The sequence below is a fragment of the Malaclemys terrapin genome, chromosome 1, assembly GCF_027887155.1.
Source record: "Malaclemys terrapin pileata isolate rMalTer1 chromosome 1, rMalTer1.hap1, whole genome shotgun sequence".
Lineage (NCBI taxonomy): Eukaryota > Metazoa > Chordata > Testudines > Emydidae > Malaclemys > Malaclemys terrapin.
Window position 1 is genome coordinate 102,117,139 of NC_071505.1, and position 17,871 is coordinate 102,135,009.

A 17,871-nucleotide genomic window follows, 5' to 3' on the forward strand; every position below is an offset into this window, starting at 1 on the left:
CTACTCCAGGCTTCCTCTGTGATCACTTAATCTCCCTGAGCCTCAGTTCCCCATCTGTACAATGGAGTCACCATTCCTCCCACCCTTTATCTGGCTTGTCTATTTAAATTGTGGCACCTTAGAGACGAACACATTTATTTGAGCATAAGCTTTCATGGGCTACAGCCCTCTTCATCCAATGAAGTGGGCTGTAGCCTACGAAAGCTTATGCTCAAATAAATGTGTTCGTCTCTAAGGTGCCACAAGTACTCCTGTTCTTTTTGTGGCTACAGACTGACACGGCTGCTACTCTGAAATCTATTTAAATTGTAAGTGCAGAACAGGGACTGTCACTATGTATTTTGTACGGTGCCTAGAACACTGAGGCTCTAATCTAGGTCTGGGCTTCCTATGTGCTCCTGTAATAATCATAAAGCCTTTGAAATCTGTGGAGCTCCCGGAGTAAGGATTATTCGCCCGAGAAAGCGTTGCAGAGTCAGGCACTGGAGAAGTTGGTTTTTAAAGCAGCACATTAGTGGACATTTCAAGTGAAGGACAAAAAATGAAATAGAAGCTTTTCAATCCCAAGAAGCAAGGGGAAAGCTGGACAGTTGCCACCCAGGAAGGCTGCTGGAAAGGCTCTTTATCAGGGAAATGTGGTGAAATCAATAATGCTGAAGAGGCATTGCTCACTTTTTCTTGCACTGTAGAAAAAAAAAAAAATAATAATAAATGCACAAATAAATAAAAATTGCCTGAAATGCAAACTGGTCTGGAGGTCTGCAACATTTGCCTACATTAACTTGGATAGCTAGTAATGCTGAGATGAGGGCAAAATGCCCACCAGTGGCTGAATCCAGAATAATTAGATCCTCTCTTGAGTTAACGGCATGTCGGAGGGAAGGAATTGAACTGAGCCTCAATGGGGAAGGGAATAAAGGGGGGAAAAAGAGTGGCGCTCAAGAGGTTAAGAGATGTACTGTTATTTCTATATGGTGTTTTTGTTCCTGTTGGGACTGTTTCCACTACTGAGTCTAATTACTTAGCTCTTTATGCGCTATCCATTTCTTTTCATCATTTTAAAAACTTCAGTTGCCATAACAACATAATGCAATCAGTGAAACATAGCAGCTATTTTCTGTAGTCAAGGTCTGTGCGCTGTCAAGGATATGAGCCATTTAAGCAAATCTTCCCCCTCTCTCCCATCCCCCACCTCTCTCTCTCTTTTCGCTAAACAAGCTCATAATGGGAAGGATAAACCATCAGGAATAATTAGACACAGTAGTGGAGCGAATCCCAACAGCGCGGGTGCAGTCTAGCCTAATGAACTTCTAGCAATAATCCTGGAAATGTTGATGTTGATGTTCCTTTTTAATCACTTCTTTGATGCCATAGATAGATTAGGTGCAGCAGGACCTCGGTAATTCGCATTAATGTCAGGAGACCTGTTGCGAATTACTGAATGTTGCAAATTAACAAGTAAGAGAATAAAACCCAAGGATTCTGCATAGCAAATAGACATTGTTGATTTTCTTCAGCTGTCCTTTCATTTCAAGTATTTATGAATATATATGCTCTATAGTGCATTAGTAAATATAATGTATATTTTGTAAAAATGGAATTTGAATCATATGATTCAACATCTATTATTAAATCTTTGCTGGGGGAGAGGGGAGACGCTGCATTTTTGTGTGAGTGGTAAGAAATGCAACTTAGTGTAGTGTGCTCTGCTGAGCTTCTCCTGCCGAGAGATAGTAAATAGCTTGGAAATAAGTCGAGCAATCTGTCTGAGCACTATTCTAAGCTGTGCATGTAAGGTCAATTATAAGATCCCTGCTCCAGATTTTACTCAGTCCTTGCTCAGACAAAACTCACGTGACTTCAATGAGGGTTTGCCTGAATAGTAAAAAGTGAGTTTAGGAGCACAGGATTTGGCTTAGAGGGCCCTGATCTGGCAAAGCACTGAAGCACGTGCTTAACTTTAAGCCTGCGAGCACCCCCATTGTTAAGGAGCAGGCTGAGGATGGAATGGAATGTTGGTATTCAGACAGTTCTTGCCTATTCACTATCTTCCATGTTGTTTGATTTTCAGCACCCTATCCAAGCAAAGAAAAAACGTCATCAGCTGTGTCACAGTGCACGATTCGCCCTACTCCGATTCCTCCAGCAACAACAGCCCCTATTCAGTGCAACACCGTGGGGCACACAATAATGGGAACACCTATGATACAAAAGGGGTACCAGAGACCCACTGCAGCGGGAACCCCCGAACTATAATCGTGCCACCGCTGAAAACACAAGCCAGTGAGGTGTTGGTAGAATGCGATAGCCTGGTACCAGGTAAATTGCACCTCTTCCCTCAAGAAAATAATCATAAGAAATAAACATCCATCTTGGAAGAATCTCACTCTTCAGGTCCTTTAAAAAATAGATGCTGTGCGCCTTCTCTCCCCCAGCACACCTTGCACAGCTGTTCTTGGGAGGCGTCGTGCATTATTAACGTGTTGCACGGAGGCACATCAGTGTAGCTGGGAGTCATAAGGGCTAAGTTTTTTCTCGGTTACATCAGTGATCACCCGAGAGCAGAATTTGGCCCTTCCTGCAGACATTGATATCAGGGCCCTTACACCAGCTTGAGCTGCCATGTAAGGTTATATATTTACTTTAAAATGGGCAAGAGTTACTTAGATTGAAAGCCCTCCAAACCTGCTAATGTTTCTGGGGTAACAGGCTCCCCTGGACTGGGTGTGTCAGGTTTGCTCACCCACCTTTGGAGCCTCCACTGTTTTGGAAAACACACCGGTTAAAAAAGGGCCCTCTTCTGCAGTTCCCACCTGCAGCGCTGGGTTCTGCGCTGTGTGATTGTCCTTTTGTTTCATACATTGCAGTTGCGAGATTGTGCACCAAGGCTCAGAGCGTGGGCTCTCCCTTGTTCTCCCTCCCTATTCACAGTGAGGATGGCCAGGCTAAGGGCTTTCCTTGCTCTGCATTCCAGGCCTCTATCTTTTCCTTTCTCTCCTTAGCATCTGCCCATTCGCTTCCTGCCGTTCCCCAAGCAGAACACTTTGTGGCACTTATGAGGGTTCTGTAAACCAGCCTCCAGACCCAGTTAGCGATTCACATAGAGGAGTTTGTATTGTTGCCTTGGGGGCAACTGGCAGGCCCATGTTTGTGAGCTCCCAGAGGTACTGTTAGGTAAGTACCTTCCTATAGCTAGGAGGAGCCATTTCCAATGCACCCTTTCTTATGTGTCTCCTTCCACAAGCCACCCAGAGGCGATTCAGTGAGGGAAGGGTTGGTTAGATGATGTAAGACATTAGTTAAGAACACGTGTTTTCTTTCCTGTTACAGTCACCACCAGTCATCACTCATCCTCCTATAAGTCCAAGTCCTCCAACATCGTGACCTCCACCAGCGGTCACTCTTCAGGGAGCTCGTCTGGAGCCATTGCCTATAGGCAGCAGCGGCCAGGACCACATTTCCAGCAGCAGCAGCCTCTTAATCTCAGCCAGGTAAGCAACCTGGGAAGGAGGCAGCAAGTAGGCCCCACAAAAATGTGCCATCTAATGTGTATTTTGACATAGCATCTTCCTTATGTAACCCACACTCACTCAGTGTAGTACTCTCTTGCCCTCTAGTGGTGTGTTACATCTTTCAGCACAGAGAAGAGGGGCTCATGCTTTTAGAACCAGAAGTCCACAGTTCAATTCCCACTGCTAACAAACCACGCGGGGTTGCACATACATTGCATGTACAAAGTATCTGAAAAGTCAAAACGTTTAACCTTGAGAGAAAAGAGAAGTAACGTAGACAGGCAGGTTTGTGTGCTGATTATAGGGGAGAATAGAGGGGGAGGGTATAAGAAAGGGGTGGGGATTCATCTCAATGAAAGTCAAATGTCAAGACAAAGCCTTTTGAGTGAGGTTTGAAGGGAGGGTGTGACTGGCTGTCGGAATGGAAGACATTTCCAATCAGAGGTGACAAGTGGAGTGGGCATACAAATTGTGGCCAGCCAGAGATGTAATGTAGTCAGAAGTCCATTTCAAGATTGCTTAATCTGGGCCAAGATTTAGGCAACCCCAGTTGGGTGACAGCAGGCTGCACCAGATGTGTTTCTGAGTCAGAGCCAGAGAAGCCCAGGGCTGCCCACCAGTTTCAGTAAGAATATACTTTGTGTTTATTACATCTGAGACCCATCTCTTCTCTATTGTGAGGTAATGGCTGTCAGGAGGGGACAGCAAAGATGCCAAGATTTCAGGAGTGGGACGCTCTGAGAACTCAGAGGGCAGTGTTGACTTTGATACAGAGCTTAATAAAAGAGAAGCTGTTCAGAAAATGATAACATTTTCTGGCAAAACCCGTGTTTCAAAATTTAGCTGAACATTTGAAAAAAATTGACCATCTCTAAATTAAAAGTGAGTGAAACTGGTGAAAGGTGGAGATGATGGGATCCTGCTTCCAAGAATGAGAGTGTAGTTTGGCTGCAACATTCTGGACCTTAAAGATTACAAGGGGAGGATGTAGGAAAATGATAAAGGGGAATTGGAAAATAGAAGTAAGAAAGATGGGGCAGTGTCATTCTTGTTTGACAATTGTTTTCTAATCCCTGTTTTCTTGGTTATTTAATACTTTGACTGTCAGATTGCACTATAGTCATAACTGACTGAGGAAACACTTTGGCACCATCATGCAATGTAAGGAACCAGCTTAGAAAATCCCTAGTATTTGGGAAGAACATATCTTCTCTCCTAAGGCAAGAACAGAAGTTACCTTTGTTCAAGAAGTTACAGATGATTACATGACAGTTCTGAGAGAGGAAAGTCTTCAAGACTTGTTGGGGTCTGGGATTGCTGGGGGAGTATGTTAGGCTGCCAACCTAGGAAGTGAGAGCATCAAAGACCACCGTTATTAAATCAAGACAACTGCCTCTGCCCATGCTGGACTCCAGGGCTTTCATCAGTGTTAAATTCACTGTCAAATTTTAAAAAGGCTTGTCTGAGCCTAGCCATGGATCTCACAGCAGAAACTCTTACTGCATCTCTGTGATGCAAGGTTGTGGGAGTCTTCATGTTAGCTGCCCTTCCAGGCAATGAGTGCAGTCCTGTAATGTTCTCTAGAGAGGTTTCAGAGTAACAGCCGTGTTAGTCTGTATCCGCAAAAAGAAGAATAGGAGTACTTGTGGCACCTTAGAGACTAACAAATTTATTAGAGCATAAGCTTTCGTGGACTACAGCCCACTTCTTCGGATGCATATTTGTTAGTCTCTAAGGTGCCACAAGTACTCCTATTCTTCTTTTTGTTCTCTAGAGAGCTGCTGTGGTGGACCCATAGAACATAGGTTTTTGAGGTACCCTGTGCAGCCCTGCTGCTTCCAAGAGAAGTTTACTGTGACATTGAGGATTTGAGGAGGAGGGGAAAAACACATGGGAAATTGTGACCCCAAAACCCCTCAGAATCTCCTGATCCAGGTGTGTCCATTCTGGTTTACCAAGGAATGTCATGTGAGGTCTTAAAAGAAAGCCAGGATCATGATGGTCATTAATATTGTTGTGAAATGTATGTACAGACACTGTATAAGGAGTTATGTCCATATACTGGAAATATGTTCTGAAGTCTATATCAGGGCAGATTTGACAGGTTTTCTGTCAGACAGAAGATGTTTATTGACTTATCTCTCTGTCTGCATGTAAATTAAGCATTGTAAGCCAACACAAAGGAAGCCCTATTTACATATGAAATCAGTGGGGTGACACACTGGAGAATAAGTCACAGGGGTTTATCCTGCCTCTGGGTAGAGACAATGAACTTTGGGAAGCATAAGGAGAAGGCTAGAAAGGTTAGCCTGTTAAATTTAATCTCTAGAAATCTGGTAGCCCTTTTGTTTCCATTATCCTTACTGTCTCTCGCTCTCGAATCTTTGATGATAACCTTACTGTTGTTTTCTAAACACATATCTCAATGTTGTGGTATTATACGAGGAGCTGATCCTGAGTTTAGGGTTCAAAAAAGAACTAGCTAAGTTCATGGAGGATAGGTCCATCAATGGCTAGTAGCCAGGATGGCATGGATGGTGTCCCTAGCCTCGGTTTTGCCAGAAGCTGGGAATGGGCGACAGGGGATTGATCACTTGATGATTACCAGTTCTGTTCATCCCGTCTGAAGAACCGGGCGATAGCCACTGTCAGAAGATAGGATACTGGGCTACATGGACCTTTGGTCTAACCCAGTGTGGCCGTTCTTATGAGTTGAATCATTCAAGCTGGTGTGCTCTCTGTTCTCTTGGGGACAGCAGACCTGGTATTTCTGTGGGTGTTCAGTGGAGAAGGGGCTGGACTCTACAGGGGAATGCTTCAAAGGGGCTCAGAGGCTGGGGTGCCCCTATTGTTAATCTTCACGGCAAAGGAAAGGCTGGCATAGCCCAGAGGAGAGTGCATGGATGGTGAACAGACTGGAGGTGTGAGGGAGCAGACTCCCACTCAAGCATAAGAAGGTCTCCCCCCTGGAGGCAAAGGGTTAACAAGGTGACTCTTACTCCTTGGTGCTCCGAGAACCATCACAGAAATCACTTTGGCTCTGGAAGGAGCTCACTCCAGGAGCTAGAGGAAAAGAACAACCTTTTGTCTTCTAACTGTCCTGTATTGTGCTCTCTTTGTGCAGGCCCAGCAGCACATCACGACTGATCGCACAGGGAGTCACCGGCGACAGCAAGCCTACATCACTCCAACAATAGCTCAGGCTCCGTACTCCTTCCCACACAATAGTCCCAGCCATGGTACGGTCCACCCCCACCTGGCTGCGGCAGCAGCGGCTCACCTTCCCACCCAGCCCCACCTCTACACATACACCGCCCCCGCTGCTCTGGGCTCCACAGGCACCGTTGCTCACCTGGTGGCCTCCCAAGGGTCTGCTCGTCATGCTGTGCAACACACCACTTACCCGGCCAGCATTGTCCACCAGGTTCCTGTCAGCATGGGCCCTCGGGTTCTGCCATCACCCACCATCCATCCAAGTCAGTACCAGGCTCAGTTTGCCCATCAGACCTATATCAGTGCTTCTCCCGCTTCCACAGTCTACACTGGATACCCGCTGAGCCCCACCAAGGTCAACCAGTACCCTTACATCTAAACACTGGAATGAGAGAGAGAGAGAGACCCGCAAAGAGGGAGTGAGGTGGCTGTTTTTATACTGAAGAACATGACAAACAATGCAATGGGAGGCTCACTTGAAACTTGAATGAAGGAGACTTTAAGGGAGAAATGAGAAAGGAAAGAAGGAAAGAACTAATTCTACACTTTTTATTTAAAAAAAAAAAAAGAAAAAGGAAAAAAAAAGAGTGAGAAAAATAAAAAAACACAAAATACAAAACCATTCTGCACCAAACTGGGGGGGGAGGGGGAACAGACGGACCCAAAGTGGGTCCTGTTTTTGGAGAACTTCACCAATAGACTTTTAAAGATTATTTTAATCTTATAATGAGCTACATTTAGGAATTTGTTGTCCAGAACACCTAAAACAAAATCCATTAGGTTTTTAACCCAATAAATCTACGGATTAGGGATTTATCCAGAATTTCAAAGGGATAATGCCCCATTTTTGCACTGGTCTCTATAACCCAAAGGTGTGTGAGGTGTTTTCCATGGGGAAGGTAAAAGGAGGGGAGCGGACAGGGGTGGAGGAGTGGAAGGGAAGGAATTTTTTCCATCACTCTAAATTTCAGACCTAGCACTGATATGCTTAAAACGTGTACACACAAACAAGAATACGCACCATTTGTCAAGATCAGAAGCATTTGGGGCTATTTTCCCCTGTCTCTGAGCTCCCTGGATAAATCCCTGAGAAATGTTATTCTTAAAAAATGTCTGTAATAGTGTATGTTGGATTTCAGTTTCTTTATTTTATTTTATTTGGAAATTTTCTTTTTAATCCCCAGCTCTTTTAGTGTAGGAGTATAACATTTCTCTGGCCCCTTGGTAGAATGTAGCACTATACAGTACATACACCCTTTTTACTATATTGTGTTGAACTTCAATGATACCAATAGACTATTCCTCAATGTGATTGCACAAAAACAAAACAACAACAACAAAAAAGAAGAAAAAAAAGATATAACATAGGCATGTAACAAATGTGATTGTCCAGGTATGTATGTATATGTGTGTATGTGTGTGTGCGTGCGCGCGTGCAGATGCTGCCTTCTCTCTGTGGTGTGTTCCTCAGCACAGCCATTACAACTGTCACAGTCTTAGTTTTACATCATTCCCTCGTAGTGCCTTACCGAACTACAGATGCGGCTTAAGGGTTTACTTCCACTGGTACGCCTAGAGACTGACTGAGGCTAGTCAGAATTTCATCTGAGCTCTTCTTCTTTTGCGGTGGTGGTGATTTTGTGGTGGTGTTGATTTTCTTCTTCTAGGTTATTTTTCCGCCCCTGTCGTTGCTCTTTAGTCATTTGCCGATGTGCAGGTGTCAGGAAGGCTTGTGGGGGCTGGAAGGACGTACCCCCAGATATCTGCTTAACAATATATGGGCTAGAAGTGACCAGATTGGTCATGAGACCCTAATGTAGCTTCCCAAAGGGTCAAAGGTTTTGTTTGTGGGTCTGTTTTTTTCCCCCTTTGGGAATAAAAAATGTCCCCATCAGAAGTTTAATTCTCATTCTGCTGTTTGCTAACATTCTTAGAGGATTAGAAGGACAGATTCCTCCCATCCTTGCTTTACAAACATCTAGAGTGTTATGTTGCCAGAGTACTATGTCAGAGAGAAGGGGGAGTGGAGATTTGATCCATCAGAGGGGGAATGCTTAAGGACACTTCTAGTAGAATTCCAAAGATGGGGAATAAAGAAAGCAAGAGAATGAGAGAATCAGTCTAGAGAGTCGAACTCAGGTTTCCTGAGTGAAAAGAGAAAATTCTGAGACATCAAGGCCCTACCCGTTGTAATGTAGTTCTGACCGTGTTCTTTCCCCTCCCTCATCCCATTTGTATAAAAGCTGTAGTAGAATGCTGTTTGAACTTGGTGAAAAAATTCTTGCTCTGGGTCCTCAGCACCAAAGGAACTCTAAACAGTCTTGTTTTCGGGTAGTTTCCAAAGAGATTTTCTTACAGCTGAGAGGGTTAAGAGGGAAAAGGCGATAAAAATGGGTGCACCATTGCATCAATACTTAGAATTTCATATGTACTTGTGGGGGAGGGGAGAAGAGCCCAATAAGAAGAAGGTTTGGTGGCGTGTTCCCATCAAAGATTAGGTCTGCATGGCCATTCAGTGCCACTATAGAATCTACCTAAACCTAGTGCAAGGAGTGTTTCAAGGTTTACTGCAAGATGCTAGAAAATGGCAGGTCAACTGGCAGAGTGAAGAGGGATGGATCCCATGGATGGATTTAAGGAAAAGGTCGAGAGAGAGAGAGAGAGAGAGAGAGAGAAACTGGCAAGAGACAAGCACAGCTATAATATCTGATCATGAGCATTTGTCCAGCCTTGAAGAAGGAAGGGATCTCAATATGCATAGATTGGGCAAGATTATTTTATTTCGGGAAGCCATCAAGTATCCCTCATGTTTGCCATTTCAGATTCATGGGCTATCCTTGCACTGTTTTATTTTCTCATCTCTCCCTCGCTCCCACTAAATATAATGTAAATCAGGATCTGATTCTCAGCAGTCCATGCACCTTACATTCTTCCTTGAGAAAGACCACACTTTCCCATTTATCAAAGCCAGGAAATTCCCTATTCTCCCTGTACTTTTCCGTTGCATTCCTCTCATGTCTCATTGGTTCAGGTATGAAAGCGTCATGCTGCTTGTGTCATTAAAAGGAATAATATTGTTATTTTACTGTATGATTGTTCTGATTATTATTATTTTATTATATTTTACTCTGGGTTTTAATTGCACATGCATTCCTGCATCTTTGTGTTATTTTCTCTTAGTATTATTATTGATGTTGTTGTTTTGTTAATTTTATTATGAATAGTTTCTCTTCATCAGTGGCATCAGAGGGGTCACTGTGTCTGTGAGAACTGCAGGAAGAGAGGAAGATAGTTTTGTTCTGAGAAGACAAACTGCAGAGAGCATAGAGGGGGCAGAAAAGGGACATGCCGTGAGGACGTGTCCTTTAGGGATGGACCATTATCCCCCATGGCACCCCTGCATTTCAGCACAATGCCAGAAACTTTCCCTTGGAGGCAGAGACCAAACAGCAACCTACGTCATTTTCTAGCAGCAGAGCTGGATTAAAAGAGCATGAGGGCCTGGGTCCATAAGGTCCAACTCACCATCACATTGTAGCAGCTAATGTTTGGTGAGGCACTTGTCTGAGTCCAAGACCAGGCCATGTCCCCATAAGCCCTTTAATTAACCCAAGCTGGGGCTAAGTATTAGAGCTCAGTTTCCCAGAGGAGAAAACAAATGGTTGGCTCCTCAGAAGGAGCCCTATCTAGCCTCCAAGCTCTGAATGAGAGAACCCGAATGGAGGAAAGAATGTGACCCCCCAGTCCAGTCACTGGATAAACAACACTGGCAGACACTGAAGATATTAGCTTGTTAAAACTGAGCAGCAGGAATAGCAAGGTACCTGTCCTGTTCTACCATTTTTGAAGACTAAAGGTGTGTCCATATGACCACGGTATTTGGCTTGTGTTTCTTCCTCCTTGATATAGCTGGTCTTTTAATTATTACTTATGAAATTTTATTAAGCTTTTTTGTTGTATGGAATTATGTTTTCAGTTACATCTCCTTATTAAAGCTATGGGGGTAGAGTCTGTGTAAAGGCCCTAATTCAGCAGCACATTTAATCACATGCTTGAGTGCTTTGCTGAATAAGGATGGACTTTAAGCACATGCTTAAAGTCAAAATATTTGCTTAAGTGCATCACTATATTGGGGCCAATAAAGCAGGGAAGAGAGGAAGGGTTGGTTTTAATCTCACTTACCAGAATGTTTGATTTATTTATTGTGTTTTGCCTGTACATGGGTCTGTTTCGTTCCTCCACTACGCGCAAATCTGATTTCTGTGGCAATAGGGTGACAGAGCTTACAACGGTGCATTCTGTGGTGTGAAGGAATGCACTGCAAAGTGGAAGGGGCAGTTGTTTGTCCTGTTCGTGCTGAGAACAGAGCCGCGCTAGCTATGGTTCTGATCCCAGTGCAGTCAGAGTCAGTGTTGCTGGAAGGGGTTGTAATAAGGATCAACGATGTATCCGTAGTTTGAACTGTGTTTCTGTTGCAATGCTAACTGAGGACTGAGTTTTCTGCTCGGTAGGGGGATGCAAAAAAATGCCTTTCCCTCCCTCTCTCTCTCTGAAAATATAGGATGGTAAGTACAGTACTGTTAGCCACACAGGAGGGCAGACAATGTTAGTAGAGGAGCTAAATTCTTGGCAGGCACACTGTTGGTGCTACACAAGTAACAATAGCTGAATTATTTAGCTTGCAGAGACCTTTGGAGTTGAAAATAGGATTGATGTGTTTTGGAATGAGCTTGGGGTTCTTTGTGTGTGTGGAGCAAACTGCTTGGAAACTTGAGTAAGGAGGAGAATGGTTCAGTACTGGAAGTATTACCGGTGGTTCCTGGTTGGCACAGTGTAGAAGTGACCCCTTTCCCCATCACAGTGTCTTGCTTTCGTCTGATGCTGGAAACGGGAGAGGTGAACAGACATTGCCTCTCTTACAGCTGGACATTCAAAGTGCTGCTATGAAACCAGAATATACAGAGAGGTGGAGGGACTAGTTACCTTGAGCGGAATGAAACAGCATAATGGACGAGCTAGAACTTTTCTCAGTGTAGACTGGGCCAAATCCAGCTGTTTGAAGAAGCAACTGCAATTGCATTCCCCAAACTGGAGTTGCACCTGCTTATATCAGGGTTGCATTTGACCCTCTGGGTAGATTTTTACTCCCTCGCTCTCCATAATAGTTCTGTCAAGAAACATTCCAGCAAAGGGACGCTTCTGTTTCTGTTATACTTTTTTATATTCTCAATCCCTCCGAATTTGGTTTGAAAGAAATTCCATTACCAAACCTGAAAGGAAGATAAAAACCCATGTCTTTCTTTAACCAAAGAAGCTTAATAAATAAATTTAAATAAAGAGAGAAAGAGACCCGGATTACAGATACAGAATAAAGTCACAGGCCCTGACTGTCAGGCAATAATGACACGCTATGGAATTCTTTCTTTTTCTTTTCTTTCCGTTTCTGTCATTTGTTTATGTTTTGATTAGCTAGCTTGTTGAGTGGAGAAATTCAGTCACACTAAAATATTGCTGCTATCCTAAACTTTAGGGGACATCAAAAATGTTATGCTTCTTTCACTGTTGTTGTTATTATTATTATTTATTATTATTCATAGTAATTACAATGTATCGTATCACTGGCAACAACGCAGTGTTGAAATTGTGAACTGTGTAATGGGAATAAGCTTCCGTAAGCGCCCCGTGCTTCTGTAGCATTTAACTCTCCTGCTTTAGGACTCTGTTTGCAATCTCTGTGTGTCAATGCAATGCTGTAACTCCTGTAATGACGAAACCTCCTCAAAGTTGGGCAAACGCAGAAGAATTGTTTGTGGAAGTTTGAGCAGGTTTGCCATGGGTTGGCAATCAGCCCAGCAAAGGGGTGTGTAATGCTCCTTACGGGCCAAGTTCTGGACATGTGAGTGCAGGGTCTGACTTAAATGTTCCTTGTTCGGGGAGTTCTGCAGGCATTGGGGGAAATAATCCTCTCCTTCCCTGCCAGGGTGCAAAGCACCAGTGTGACCCAGGCCATGGGCTGCAGTAGCATTTGTACCCACTGTGTTCCCTTCCCCCGTGTGGATGTTTAGGTCAGTGGATCTGCAGTTGTGGACACTCTGGCCATACCCCCACTGATCCCCAAATCTCCTCTGCACTACTGTACAGACAGCCTCTGAAGATAACTGCTTTGCAATGTGCATGATGTGTGGAGTCCTCTAAATTCCCTCTCTGGAGTCTGGTCCTGTGCATTAGGATCACTTTAGTTCCTCTGCATTTAAGGCCTCAGTTCTTAGAGAAAGGAAAACGGGACTGAGCCCTGTGCATCCAGTCCTTGAGTCCATGTGCTGTCATACTCTGGCAGAGCTCCCTTTGAAGCCAATGGGAATTTTGCCTGAGTGAAGACCAAGTCAAGACTATCAGTCGCATTGAGCAAAATACCCTTTAAACCCACTATTTTACAGCAAAGGTCACCAATCTTGCAGTCACACTACTGTAAGCTATCGTGTCTTGGCTCATTGCTGTAGTATTGTCTTTAAGAAGAGGTACAGCCCATGCTGCCTGCCCCGGGTTCTAGATACATAGTATGTCACCACTAGATGCCAGCCCTTCAAAGTATGCCATTGTGTTCCGTTCCACCCAGCGGCTGCAGCATAGCCCAGCCCTGAGGCTGCTTAATTGCATTAGGCAGTGTCACTGCAGGGTTAGAGTTCAGACCAGATGGCTAATTTGGAACTCAGTCCTGCAGGTGCTTATGCCCTTGAATAATTTTACTCCAGTTTGGTCCCAGAGTGTTCATGGACCCATTCACATGTATAAAGTTGCTCAGATATGCAAATATTTGCAGGATCCAGCGCTAGATAAGCACACCAAGACTGATTTCAGCAAACACAAGATGCTCTCATTGGAGAAGGAAACACCATGTATTGCATCAAGTGTGAAATTTGAATGGGAAATTAGCTTGACCTTTCAGGAGTCTTCTGAAGCATACTATGAGGCTTTGCTTTCTGCGTCTCTAGAATCAGACTGAAATTTACATTTCTCACGTACGGGTTAGCTTGTCCTTCCAGTTTTAGCAGTGCTGCTATAACAGACTCTTCATGTGTATATGAAGATAAAGTTTTTGTTTTTAATCTTTTGCTTGTCATAGTTAATCCAAGAAAGGCAATACTAAAGGTATATTTTTTCCAAAAATGATATTTTTTACTGCACTGATAAATATTGTGACATCTCTGATCTTAACTCTTTAGCTGTAGGGGGAATTATGTGCAGATTCACATAGATCTTGTAAATACTTGTGTGTGGGTCTGACAGCCAGGGACTTTTTTTTTTCTTTCTTTCTTAAAAAAATAAAATAAAAATAAAAATAGAACGGTTTCCTCTTTGAGACGGAAAGAGATGGACAGCAATGCTGAGAGCAAAAGAAAAGCTTATCCCACTTTCAGAACATAGCCAAGGAGCTTTTGCAGTGCTGGCATGGAGTTGATAATAATGCAGATATGTTTTAATATTTTTTTTCCAGCGAATTGATTGGAAAGGAGAAAGTAAGTTAGAAAAGCTTTGGTCTGGAATTCTGATCAGAAATGTTGATCATCAGCCACATGGCGCCTCTTAGGGTTTTGTTATATTTTGTTTCTTAATTCATCTTTATTGACTGGTTAGAGGCTTGTTTGCCTGGGTTCTAGGTTGGTCTATATGTGTTCTACTGTTCTAGAACTCATTGACTCCATTGGAAGCAAACCCCATCTGATCAGGATTCTGGATTCTGATTGGTTTAAAAGGTATTCTGGAGCTATGGTGGAATACCTTCCGTTTTTTAAAGAAGGATTTAGATACACTTATATTACACAAACTGTGACCTAATGGCAATAATTACCTCAAATGTGGGCATTCATCCTGGTTTTAGCCTTTTTGAAAACATGTAGCCAGCTTGAACTTGGGTTTCAAAGACTATAAACTCTGTATGGGCGGAATAATGATAAATGCCCACCCTGGTCATTGTTGCTTGAGTGAATTCTGAAGACCGTGATTCTTTAAAACAAAAACAAAAGAAACCAAGGAATAGATTACACTTTTATGTATTGTAATCAATTGTTAAAATGCACATGTAAGTATATATGTTTATAGCTACTGTAAAATGCTTTGGCCTTCTAGAAGATATTTAATGAGTCACATTTTAAACCAATATGAACTGAATAATAGACTGTGGCTACTTAAACAGTTTTCTGGCTACATTTTATAGTTATTACAGTGTTTTATAGTTTACATTTAAACTGGTACTTTTTAAGGGAAATTTCTGTTTGTAAATGACACCTTCAAAAACTCAATACAGCTGCCTCTATTTCTTAATTTTGCCCTTTTAAAACAGAAAAGTACAGGTGTGTCTTTATTATGTATATTCTGTTTTGAGATATAACATAGTATTGGAAAGTGAGTTCAGATCAAAGAATCCACCTTATTCCAAAGTATGGTTAAGAAACTGCTCCACATACTGAAGTATAGTCCAACACATGAGCTATTTATTTTTTAATAACAAACTTTAATGAAATTCCTTGGGTTGAAGCATGGAGCACAATACGTCCAAATCAACTGTCCTCTGTAGGACCATAACCTGGATGAAGATACCTGTATCATGAGAAAGAAGGATATTCAAAGGAAGGGATGTACTGTTTTGTTCATAACTCATTAGCTGAACTATTGATTCCTGAGCTAGTGAATCCCTATTTTGTTTTGGAATTGTTGTGGGGGTTTTTTGTGTGACAGCCACTCAGAGAGGCAATGCTGTAATTTGGCTTTCATTCTGTTCATCCCTTTATACAAGTGACTCCACCGTAGAAACATTTTGAACCAGTGAACTAAATACGAAGTCCATTGACCATTTCTCTGTAAACTTTATTAGCGAATGGTGGTGCCGTTTGGTGCTGTTTCGTTGTTATGGGTTGTCGTATATTTTGCATTTTGATGTAACCTCTTTTTTTCAGTCTCACTTCACCATGAGTATCTGTCTAGTTTTTGTCTTTGTTTTCTTTCAGTTGAGTAACCAATGAACACGGTGTAAATGTTTGCTGGGCAAAGTTGTACTTTTAGATAATAAAAGTACATGAATTGGGATTTAAAAAAAATTTGTCTGAAGTACTGAGCTTCAGTCGTGGAGCTTCAGTCGTGGAGCTCAGGTAATCTCAACAAAGCTCCTTGCATCTTTCAGTGAGGCCTGCCACAGCTACCCTGTTGATCTTGGCAGTTGAATGAAGTTACTAGAAAACAACAGTGATACTTTACATTTAGGCCCCTGTGCTGCTGCTGGTAAAATCTGTGTCAGAACTCCCCATTGACTTGAATGGAAACAGAATTGGTCCCTAGCCCCTCCAGTATCTCCATTCAGTGCCAGGTACCCTCACTGTAACTCACATTACCAAAGCGATAACTTATGGTGACTGGGGTTGCCATTTGGTGAACTAAATAGAGGACTGTTAGCAGCCCTTGGGCAAACTGGAAAATGTCCACCCCCTAACTGGCCACAGTCACAGAATCAACAGCCACTAACCATTTTGCTGCCCTCAGCAACAGCCTGTTCTGCCTCTTTATGGCAGGAGCCAGTCCTGGAAATACCAGCTCTCTTGGTTGAAGGAGCTGCAGAGCTTTTTAAATACTTTGGCTTGGAACTTGTAAAGCAAGAAGGGGTTTCTAATACTGGCAATGCACATCCCTTACAATCTGAATGGTTACATATAGCACTTCTGTCCTCCAAAGGGAAATACAATATTCTTCAATGCTTCCACATTTGGTGGTTACATACAACACTTCTGTCTTTTTTTTTTTCTTTATTCCTTATTTGTTTAGTTTTGGTTTTCGTATACTTAAAATGATACTTCCATGGATATTCCAGGGCACAGCCATTTCAAATGTAGAAAGTATCTGCTCATCCCATGTGTTTCACCAACAAAGTAAACCAGGCATTTTGGGGGTATCGGATTCTACTTGGACAGAATTGGAATGTAGCTTGTATATTCTATACCAAACCAAATTTCTGAAAGGAGAGGACGTGTAATGAATAGCTTTATTAAAAGGAGAGAGAGAGAGAGAAAGAAAGAAAGGAAGGAAGGAAGGGGCATCTTGGAAGTTGAAGAGTCTAGACTAGGGTAGCTAACTAAAACTAAGAGGTGAAACAGTTTTTCTAAATAGTGAAATCTGCTTATAAAAGGGGGAAAGTGAGAAAATGTTTTATATCTTTTGACTGTCCACAAACCCAATATACTCTAGATGGAAAGTGGAAGTTAGCATACACTGTGCCAGAATTGTAAAGAGGAAGAGAGGGAAAAAACACATGAAAATATCAAAAATTCAAGGGAAAAGATGCCCTCTGGCCCCCTCCCAGTATCTTGGATGGTTCTTTCTCTACAGTGTCATCTCAGCCCAGTAACCCCATGAAAGCCCTGATCTGTTGTGTTCCTCCACTGTACGGTTTCTGTAATATGAGTGTTAATCTTTGTGAAAATTGTATGCAACAGTATTTTCTTGTGTACTGCTTTTTTCCTATGTGAATTGTCTCTCTTTTTTTCTTTTTCCTTTTTGTCTTTTTCTTTTTTCCCCACCCTTTTTTTTTGGTAAATATGTATTTCTTCTTTTTTAAAAAACAAACAAACTGATGTGTTGTAGACCTATATGTAACCTATTCCTTAGGCTCATATTATAGGTATGTTATAAGAATGGATATTTTACTTGGCTTTAGAATGTTTTACAAGAAAACTAATTCTTAACCAATCAAGTTCTTGCTACTAAAAAAAAAATGCTTGTGTTTTTCATCATGACGTTGTGTGCTTCTAATTAATAATCATTTTCGTTGTAGAAAAATGGAGTGAATTTATATTAGTCTTGGAAACTAATAATAGCATTGTAAATTTATGAGATGATTTTAACAGAAAATACATTATAGAAGAATATAGTTATTTTAATTGTAATATTACTAACCGTAGGGTGAGAAAGGAGGTCCCGTTGTGGTGAACTATGTTATAGCTTGTTATTCACGGTTTCTTTTTGATCATTTTTTCGGTCTCTGAGGTGAAACGAGTTATTAATCAGAATTTGTAAACTCACATATGCATATTGTATATGTGTAGAAATGTAATCACACTTTGTCTTGGAATTACATTAAACTGTTTTAAGTCACTGCAAA

The 17,871-nt window shown here is 42.2% G+C and overlaps 1 protein-coding gene across 2 annotated transcripts in view; it reads left to right on the forward strand.

The window, feature by feature from the left end:
• Window positions 1–17,871, forward strand: part of HIPK2 (homeodomain interacting protein kinase 2) — a 190,851-nt gene extending 172,980 nt beyond the window's left edge. For both annotated transcript variants that reach the window (XM_054033549.1, XM_054033559.1), the window contains exons 13-15: window positions 2,072–2,319; window positions 3,331–3,491; window positions 6,637–17,871. In XM_054033549.1, coding sequence (XP_053889524.1) covers window positions 2,072–2,319; window positions 3,331–3,491; window positions 6,637–7,104 — 877 coding nt within the window. In that variant the 3' untranslated portion in view covers window positions 7,105–17,871. The remainder of the gene's footprint in view (window positions 1–2,071; window positions 2,320–3,330; window positions 3,492–6,636) is intronic.